The sequence below is a fragment of the Echinops telfairi genome, unplaced genomic scaffold (assembly GCF_000313985.2).
Source record: "Echinops telfairi isolate 266 unplaced genomic scaffold, ASM31398v2 ScPeMD7_7413;HRSCAF=8451, whole genome shotgun sequence".
NCBI lineage: Eukaryota > Metazoa > Chordata > Mammalia > Afrosoricida > Tenrecidae > Echinops > Echinops telfairi.
Genome location: NW_022111313.1, coordinates 381365 through 391418, shown reverse-complemented (window position 1 = coordinate 391418; position 10054 = coordinate 381365). Strand labels below are relative to the sequence as shown.

The 10054-nt window shown below is 55.7% G+C and overlaps 1 protein-coding gene across 1 annotated transcript in view; it reads right to left on the bottom strand.

The window, feature by feature from the left end:
- Positions 1–10054, bottom strand: part of LOC101655207 (piezo-type mechanosensitive ion channel component 2-like) — a 158820-nt gene that overhangs the window by 21621 nt on the left and 127145 nt on the right. Inside the window, exons 32-38 of the mRNA XM_013008440.1 lie at positions 8921–9068; positions 7666–7877; positions 6523–6681; positions 5168–5315; positions 4522–4710; positions 4112–4204; positions 3739–3908 (exon numbers count right to left, since the gene is read on the bottom strand). Coding sequence (XP_012863894.1) covers positions 3739–3908; positions 4112–4204; positions 4522–4710; positions 5168–5315; positions 6523–6681; positions 7666–7877; positions 8921–9068 — 1119 coding nt within the window. The remainder of the gene's footprint in view (positions 1–3738; positions 3909–4111; positions 4205–4521; positions 4711–5167; positions 5316–6522; positions 6682–7665; positions 7878–8920; positions 9069–10054) is intronic.

Below are 10054 nucleotides of genomic sequence, written 5' to 3'. Positions count from 1 at the left end.
TCGATCCAGCAGAATGCAGACATTATCGAGTAATACCATTAGTACCCAGTGCAAGTAAAGTTTTGCTGAAAATAATTCAACAATGGTGGCAGCAGCCCATTGATGGGGAGCTGCCAGAAATTCAAGCGGAGTTCAGCAGTAGGTGTGGCACGAGGGAGGTCCCTGCTGACATCGGATGGGTCTTAGCTGAAAGCAGAAAGCACCAGACGGATGCTTGCTTGTGCTTCATTGACTGTGCCGAGGCTCCGACTGTGTGGACCGTAACAAACACTGTGAAGCATGGGAATGCCGGACACCTAAGTGTGCTCACGCAGAACCTGCACATGGACCCAACAGGCAGACATTTGGACAGAAGAAGGGAGGACCCAGTAATTTAAAATCAGGCAAGGTGTGTATTGGGGCTGTATCCTTCCACCATACTGATGCAATATGTATGCTGAGCAAATACTCGGAGCGTCTGGATTATAGGAAGACGAACTTGGGATCGAGAATGAGGTTTATTAACAACCTGTGATCTGCAGATATCACAACCTTGGTGGCTGAAAGAGCAGGACTTGAAGCCCTTGCTGGATGACAACCCAAATCTTTGCAACTGGACCGATATTTAACATCATGATCAACGAAGACGGGTTGAAGCCAAAGAGTTCATTTTGCTCGCATCCACAGTCAGCGCTCATGGAAGCAGCAGGCAAGAAGTCCAGTGACAGATGGTCTTGGATAAATCCGCTGCACCAGACCTGTTGGAAACGCGGAGGAGCAAAGCTGCCACTCTGAGGACGCAGGTGCTCCCGACTCAAGTCAGGGTCGCCCCCATCGCGTCCCACGCATGTGAATGTTGGACCACGAGTACGGGACACTGTAGGACGACCAATGCCTTTGAATCTGGTGTTGGCCAGGGACACTGGGAGTAAGGATGGTGGAGCCTTTGTCTCCCACACATTAGACACGTCCTCAGGAGGGCCCAGGGAAGGGATAGTATGTTTGGTAAAATGAAGAGTCAGCAAAAAAGAGGAAGCCCTTCAACAAGATAGATGGGCACAGTGGCTGTAACCCTGGCTGGAGCGCAGGCAGAGTTGTGAGGAGGGCCCAGGCCCAGGCAGTGTTGGGTTCTGCTGGACGCTGGGTCACCAGGAGTTAGAACCCACAGGACAGCACCCAACAACTCCAGTGAGTTGCATCTTAAAAGCTCGGGGGCAGACCTCTACAATGCAAGTGTGGGTCTCTCCAGAGCTGAAAAAAAGATGAGAGAAGACCATCAAAGACAGCCCCCGACTCATGGGCCATGTGAACCACTCCTCTGCTACCCTGAGATTAGGACGAGATGGTGCCTGGTTGCTCCTACTGACTGCTCTGATCTGTATCACAATAGAAGGTTCTGGAGAGAGAGAGAGAGAGAGAGAGAGAGAGAGAGAGAGAGAGAGAGAGAGAGAGAGAGAGAGAGAGAGAGAGAGAGACTAATGGAGACTGGTGGAATCCCCAAGACTATCGGCCTTAGACACCTCTTAAGGCTGGAACAGAATCTACCCCATGGGATCAGTTTTCAGCCCAAACTATAAAGTGGAGGGTTAGCACCTGCGAGAAGTAAACTCCACTGTACAATTAACCTCACGCAACCAAAGGAGCAGCACTTGCCCCGAGCAAAGCCCGGAGGCAGGAAAGGGCAGGGAGAACAGATGGAAACAGGGTGGGGTGTGGGTGAGGGAGAAAGAGGGGTGAGCACTGTCATGTCGAGGGCCTTGCAGTCTCATGAAACAAAACATGTAGAAATCATGGAATGGAAAACTATACACGTTGTACGGTTCCACCCAAACCACCATAGAAAGTAAAACAAAAAAGAATCCAGCAAACTGCAAAGACAAGTGTAAAGAAGAATATGCCTGGGAAAATGATAATCAGACGCTGGAAACCCAGGTGGGACACCCTGGAAGCAGTCAGCTAAAAGGCATATTGCAGTCAAGGGGACAGCACCACAAAGGAGCGCGGAGACCGGGCGGGGATGATTGAGCAGCACAACATCTTTAAAGAAGAGCTCAGCTCAACTCCCAGTGCAAAAACCCGAGATCCTGAAAAACTAGCCCTAAAAATGAGGCTGAAACAGCGATGTTTTCAGATGCTTTTTTTTAAGCAAGAAAAGGAACAACGCCCAAGAGAACTTATCACCAGCAGGTCCGTCGTAGATGATATGTTGAAGACTCTTCTGGTTGAAAAGAAATAACAACTGACCCCCCCCCCAAAAGCAACCTCCCGCATGGAGAAAAGCCACCGCAAAAGAAGTCTACGTTGACGTTTTAAAAAGCAGATTCCTGGATCACTCAAGGACGCTTGACCCAAGCCTTGGTCTTGACCATCACCTCTAAGCTGGCCATAGAGAAAGGGAGACAGAAGGAGTGATGTGTTTTTCAGTGGCTCTGCTGTCCACGAGGTCCGACTGTGCCGTGGACTGCCAGGAGAACAAAGGAATCAGACTCGGAAGAAGCGGGACCAGGATGCTCCTTGAAGCATTGGCTTGCTTTCTTTGGGCATGTCAGGAGGGAAGACTAATCACTAAAACAGGACGTCGGCCTCAGTGAGCGGGATTGACATCAGGGCCGTGCGCGCGGGCCCCAGCGGATTGCCACATCTTAGTCCTGTGGAGCAGCCGGTGGGTTCTAACCACTGACTCTGGGTCAGGAGCTGAACGCTTAAAGGTCAAATCACCAGGACGCCTTCAAAATATACAGCTTGGAGCAACTAACTTTACTAACACTTGCAGAATGCCACCCTCAGCAGAGAAAGAAGCATCACCGTTTTAAGTGCCCGTGGAATATGTATTAAGGTAGACCATATATTGGCTAATGAATGTTTCAATAAATTTCAAAATATTGAAGACGTCCAGGGCTTTTTTTTAAATGAACACAATAGAATTAAATTAGAAATCAATTTTAAAAGATATCTAGAAAACCTCCCTAATATTTGGAAATTAAGCAACCCATCTCTGCGTAACACATGGGGGGTGGGGGAGAGATGTGAAATAAAAGAGAGGATTAAGATACTTGAAACTAAATTAGAGTGAAATTCATCATGCCTAAATTTTTGAGATGCAATTTAGAGAGACATTTATAGATCTCAGACGATATTGGAAAAGAGGGGGGAAATGAAACATTAATAAGTTGCCACTTTAAGGAGGTAGGAAAAGCAGAAATCAATGAATAAAGAACAAGCAACAGGTAAAATTAACAGAGTCAAAACCTGATTTTTTGATAAACCTAATACGTTGTTCGAGTCCTGGCAAGTACTTTCTACCCCAGACCCCAGCAAGATTCTTGATCAGCAGCTCGTTGGGAGGGGCCAGTTCTGACGCAGGGCGACCTATGAACGACGGAGCACGACGATGCCCGGCCTTGTGCCACCCTCGCCATCATTGTCATCTTTGAGTCATTCTTGCAGACACTGTGCCTACCCATCGCAGTGAGGGTATTCTTGACTTTACCACACATGCTCTCCCTCTTTAGGGGCCGGAGTTTCACCGACACAGACAAGGGAAGGGGGTGGGGGTGGGGGGATAAGAGGGGAGCCAGAAGGGAGAGGACAGGAATGGGAGGGGAGGAGGAGGGGGAGAAAACACACAACACCTGACACCTGCATGCTCCTCCTTTAAGGGCAGCCGCGACGACCATTCTGGGACATGGACTTCAAACTTCCTGGCATTTGACCGTGGTGTCCCAGCTGGACACAGGGATCTGCAGATTCCCAGATTACCTCTGAATGGTCCAGAAGACGGTGATGTATAGAGAGGTGGCGTTAGAGAGTTCCTGGACCATAGCTGCCCGGTTGGCTGGGCTGATGCCCCACAGCAGGCTGGCATGACTTTTGATCTTGGTGAGAGTGATGTCCTCGGGTCTGTAGTTCACCAGGAACTGCATGGCTGGCTGGGGGCAGATGGGAGGAGGAGACACGCCTGTATCTCTCTGCCTGGACCCATCCTTCAACTTTGGCACCAGTGAGGGGACCTCGTTTCCCCCCATGTCATTCTCAACCGTAGTGTGATCGCACCAGGGAGGGGCCCAGGAGGAGGTGAGGAACCACCAGGAAAGGGCGTGTGGTGGCTTCTCTGGGTCTGGGATGCACTCACCGGGTGGAGAGCGTATTGATGGGTCAGCTGGTCATAAGCTGTGTCCGAGAAAGGGACCAGGTTCTGCTGCTGAGAACTCATGGAGAACAGGGGCTGGGGGCACAGCAGGAGGGGGAGGTGAGCTTCAGAAAGCTGGGTTCCTGCTGAAGGGGAAGTGGAGGGCCCCAGAGGGCTTCTGGGCTCTCTGGGGCAAGGAGCATCAGCATAAAGCCCCTCAGATGGCCTGAGATGGGCTCTGGAACCGGAGGGGTGGGGGGCACATGGAAGAGAAGGAACAGCCAGAACAAAGGCACAGAGGCTGTCTGGTCTCAGCTTGCACCCACGTCTAGGATCACCGCTGACAAGTGGGCACAAGCCCCCCCACCATGCTGACCACAGAGTCACACCCGGCCATCGTCCACTCCAGCTACCTCATAGCCATTGATGGCGATCTTGACAGACACGTCCAGGGGCTGGTTGGTCACGCCGCCCACCGTCTTCAGCAGGGACATGAAGACCAGGGGGAACCACATGAGGGAAACCAGAGTAAACATGATGACGCCCCCCACGCCGTACTTCACCACCTCCTTCTTCTTCTGCCCGGGTGGCTCGGGGTATTTCTGTGGAAGAGGAGCGGGCATGTGAGGGCCGCAGTCTGGAGCCAGACAGACATGGGCTCAAAGGGGCAGCGGTGGCGAATGACCCTTAGATGTTAGGGGAAGGGGGACTTGTCGATACTGTTTGGTGAAGGGGGTGGATTCTGGACGTGCCCGGGGGTTATAAGCCCCTGGGGTCAGGGGCGTCCGATTCTAAGCTGAATCCCTGTCACCACCCTGTTTCTGCTTCCTCCTCTGTCAAATAAGGATTAAATGCTTCCTGCTTCACCAGGTGGGTGTGAGGGCTCCTGGGGCAGATGGCAGCTGCCATGGTTGGAGGACTCGATGATAAACTTCTCAAAGCAGAGGGCAAGCTGTCAGCTAAGCACCTGGCTGACCTCACAGGGCAAGCAAGCAGCTGCTCCAGAGAGATGGGGTTGGAGATAAGACACGGGGCCCCTCGGCGCCAGCGCAGGCCCACCTTCTCGGACTCCCGCCAGCACTTCAGGATGAAGATGTCCGCGTAGAGGTCCTCCAGGCAGATCCAGTTGGACAGGCTGAGAGCCGTGTCGGTCCACACCCAGTCGATGACAGCCCGAAGCTCCAGGAGGAAGGGCACCGAGCGGAACCTGGGTGCCGAGAGGACCACCAGGAGCTCCAGGCACGGGGCTGGCCAGAGTGTGGTCCTCCCACCACCCATCCTGGGGGCCCAGCTCACCCGGGCCTTTCTCCCGCCTGTCCAGCCAGCCCACAATCCGTACCCTCAATCTACCCCACCCCAACCAGCCCAGTGACACCACACTCTCACCACAGCACCTGCGCCAGCGATCTGAGGGACCCCCCGCCACCCTACCATCGAGGTCTCTCACCACCCCACCCCTTGATGCCAACCACCCCACTGGTCCCATCACCCCAACCACTCCCGCCATCTGATGTCTGCACCCAGCCCACCGTCTGCACCCACTCATGATCCCACCCCTTCCACCCCAATCATATCCCCACGACCATTCCCCCAACCTCTCCCGCCATCTGCTCTGCCCCCACCACCTCCTCTACCCCCTATTCCCACCCATCCCATCATCCGATACTGTTCATTCTCCCTCCCGCCAGTCCTACCCCCTATCGAGTCCCCATCCCCATCCGCCCCCTGCTGAATACTAAAGACATGGGGACAAACCAGAGGAGTGGAACCTTCACGTGGGGAGACACTGGCATTAAATAGGCGACATTTGCAGAGTGCGGGAGGGACGTGCTGTACAGGGAGTGAGCAGGTGGTGAGGGACACTTCACACTGGGGGGCCAGGGAAGGGGGTAGGGGGTGGCCAAGCCATTCCCAAGATGGCAGGCCCCAGGGCAAGTGGTGGGAGAGCACTGACCACATACCTGAGAAGGGGGGCTTGGGGCATGGGCAATGTGATGTGAAGAGGGAGACTTGGGCCAGGGCAAGCCACAGGTCCCGTGGACAAAGTACACACTGCGGTTGGGTTTTTAACCAATGGGGAGAGTCCATTCTGCCCCCTCACCCACCCCTCAAAACGCTGCTTCATCTCAGCCTCAGGTGTGCTTACTCCCCTGGACAGGGCCACTCTGCTCTGTGGGACACACCTGTCCTCAACCCAGGGGCAGCACAAGGGAAGTTCAGTTCCATGAAGCTGAGCCCACAGAGGCTGGCCCTTGTCAGCCTGTCCCTCGTCCTCCGCTGGTGGGACCCCGGGTGGGAGGGACTCAGCCCTGTCGGAGGACTCACGGCAGAAGCCACGTCCTGGCCCCAGACAAGTGACCTTGGCGGTTGGGTGGGCCCCAGCCTGCCACAACTGGGCCCTGCTCTTCACTGACCCTTTGAAGAGGACAAAGTTGAGCAAGTTGAAGTTCCTGGTGAGGAAGTTGCCGAGGATGTGGCTGGGGTAGCCGCACTTGATCTGGTAGGCGGACAGGCCGAAGTAGACGCACTTCACCAGGTACCAGATCTGAGCCACGCAGTTGAGGTTGAACCTCCTGCCCAGAAAAAAGCCAATGGTCCTGATGCTGACGGCCTCCTTGCCCCTCCCACCACCAGTCCCCCTCCCACCGGGCCAGGGAGGGGAGCCGCTCAGCCACCCATGGGGCTCCTCAAAGCCCAGGCGGAAGGGAGGGCTGTTATTTCAAGGATAATGGAAGTGGAGGGAGAAAGGAAAAGGAAGAAAGGTCCAGAAAAACACCTTTTTCCAAACACTGTGACTTGCGGGGGGCCTCTGGGGACGCCTGGGCCCCTTCGGCCTTCCTGAATAGGGAGGCTTTTTATCGGCCATCATTAAGCTTGGACAAAGGAACTGGCGCTGCTGCCGCCAAGCAGGTACTAAAACCTTGACCCTCTCCAGCCCTCTGCCGCCTGACTGCTGACGTCCGTCCGTCCATCCATCTGTCCGAGGGAGGTAGCCTCCCACCTTCTCGGTGGGGCCAAGTAGCCACCAGCTCCTCAGAGTGCGGCTGCATCCACTTCTGGCGGGGCCTCGAGAAGCTGGCCCAGCCGCAGCTGCAAACCTGCTTCTTGCAGAGAAGTTTGGGGGGGCTAGGCTCCTGCTGCTGTCACGGTCCCAGGCTCGGGGGCCACAGGGGCAGGCTCCCTTGTAGTCCCTCTGGTGCTGCTCGGCTGGGCCCTGGACATCTAGCCCCCTTGCCAGCAGGCCCGCCACCTGCTTCTTTTTGTAGGGAGAGAAAGAGATTTTCTGCTCCCGAAAAGATCGACGATCGTGGGAACCCGAGGGGCAGTTCCATTCTGTCCAGAGCGGAAGGGACGTACCTCTGCATGGACTCAGGGGTGATGAGTTTTGGTGTTGAGTCTGGGCCTAGTCAGGGCGGTCATCAGGGAGCCTGGCTGAGGGGAACCCTGTCCCTTCCACCCGGGCTCCAGGCTGCTTCACAGAGCCCTTGAGCGTCACCACTCTCCCTTTCTTTCTTTGGGGGGCGGGAGGGGGCGGGGCAGCAAGGAGGTGAGACTACCTCTCGGTGACTCTGGGCAGGATGAAGAAGAGCCAGAAATGGGTGCCCAGGACCAGAACCAACTGGAACACACACTTCCCGTACAAGCTCTTGCGCAGGTAGAGGGCGCGATCCACCACCATCGTGCCGAACTGGGTGAGTGCCATCACCAGGAAGGCCTGGGGCACCTGGTCCTCGGCCAGGGACTCCGCCAGGTCGGCAGCCGCGTACTTCTGCAGGGCCAGAGGTGCGCCTTAGAGCCCAGTGGCCTCCCACACCCAGGTCACATCCAGTCTCCAACTCCTTAAGCACACCAGGGACTCCCCCCTCCTCCTTCAGGGCCCTTCCACGCCCCAGCCTGAGCCTGGGCACCAAGCTTTCCCCTCCCTTGGACCTCACTGCTGGTGCCCCTACACGCGGGGCCACCCGTGTGTCCCCCAACTCCGGAGGATCTATGGCTGGCCCGACCCCTCTGCCTTGCTCTTGAAGGCCTCTCAGCTACCCCTCCCTCTCCTGCCCCAAAGTGGCCATTCCCTCACCCTCCAGGACCCTGGCTGGCCCTGGTCCTGTGCACGGACACCCTCCAGGGGACTGTGGCTCGGTCCATCTGATGTGGACAGGCACCCTGGAGGACGGCCAGCACTCCTGTGCATCTCAAACACCCAGACACGGGACAGGAACCGCTTCTAGCGGAGACCTGCTCCCACGGTGCCCACCTACCTCCCCCCAGGGCGCTGGTGGGAGTGAGAGCACACCCCTCCTCCGAGTCCCGCCCGGGTGCCTCACACTCAGGCCCTGGACAAACTCTCCGAGGAGGCTGGGAACCCTGGCAGAGAGGAGGTGGCGGCTGTAGGACCCTGGAGGGGCGCGTGCTGGGCTTGTTGAAGGACTTGTCCATTGTGGCATGGCCCCGGCCCCATTTGTACCCAGCTTTCACCTTAATTAGTAGGAGCTTTTCTCAGAAGCAATAAAACAACGGCCCAGCCCACTTGGACGAGCATGGAGGCAAGAGCCATTTCGGTAATGGAATCAGTGCGATTGCTATTCTGGGGAGAGAGAGAGAGAGAGACCACTCTCTGCTATTAAGAAAGCGGAGGCCAATCCTGCCCTGTCGGCTGCCTGGTTATTAAGGATAACTGATGGCCATTGGCACCCCCAACAACAGGGACCTCGCAGGTACGCGAAGCCAAGGCGCACTGGGCAATGATTCCCAGGAAAGCCAAGGTGCTGAGCTCGGCAGTCTGGGCAGAGGTGGCGGGCTAAGGACCTTACTTACCCCAAAGGCCCAGTACCCAAAGAGGACAATGGCGGAGTTGAGCACCTCTACCAGGAACGTGAGGGCATACGCATCACACACCGGGCTGGCCTCGGGGTGGGTGAGGCTGTAGAAGAACTGACGGATAGGGTGATAAACCTCGAGGGTCCTGTCGGGGAGATGGGGATACTGCAGGCCAGCCTCCCCAAGGGGGCCAGCAATTATCTTCCCCGTAGTTCCCATAGAAGCTTCTAGAAAAAGGTGATGGCTGTGACAGATGAAGGCGCTGAAGACAGCATACATGTTCATCGCCCACCCCACCCCCCAAACTCTAAAACACAGAGGGAACCAACCTTCAAGGGAAGGCCACCTGTCTGTCTCTCACACGTGAATTTCCCCCTCCCTGTGACCACACCGTAGAACTCTAAGCCCACCATAAACTCTCCAGGGTCTCACCTGAAGGCCAGTCAGAGGCACCCTGGAGAAGAGATTGCGGTGTTGGAAAGAGGACCAGATTCAAGCCCTATGGTTGGATACTACGCAAGTCACTCGATGCCAAATCTCAGCCTCCTCACCGCCAAGATGGGAGTGGTGAGCCAGGACCTGACTCCAGCCTGGGGTGGCTGTGAGAGGAAATTGTTGAGGTCCGTGTGGCCCAGTGCTGGGCATGAGAAAGGATGGTGTACCTACCTGAGTGTCCGAAATGTAGAGGGAATCTCAGCGGTGAGCAAGTGAGTGTCAGGTAGAGAGGTGGGAGCACAGACGGATGCGCGTGGAGATGGAGGGCTGTGTGAGTGGTTAGTGTATGGGTGCGTGGATGAACGGAAGGATAGGTAAGCGGATGGATGGATGGATGGATGGATGGATGGATGGATGGACAGGAAGATGAGGGTGGAATGGATGGATGGGTGGATGGATGGATGGGTGGATGGACAGGAAGATGAGGGTGGATGGATGTATGGATGGATGGATGGATGGATGGATGGATGGATGGATGGGTGGATGGATGGATTGATAGGAAGATGAGGATGGATGGATGGATGGGTGGATGATGGATGGCTAGACAGGAAGATGAGGGTGGATGGATGGATGGGTGGATAGACAGGAAGATGAGGGTGGATGGATGGATGGGTGGATAGACAGGAAGATGAGGGT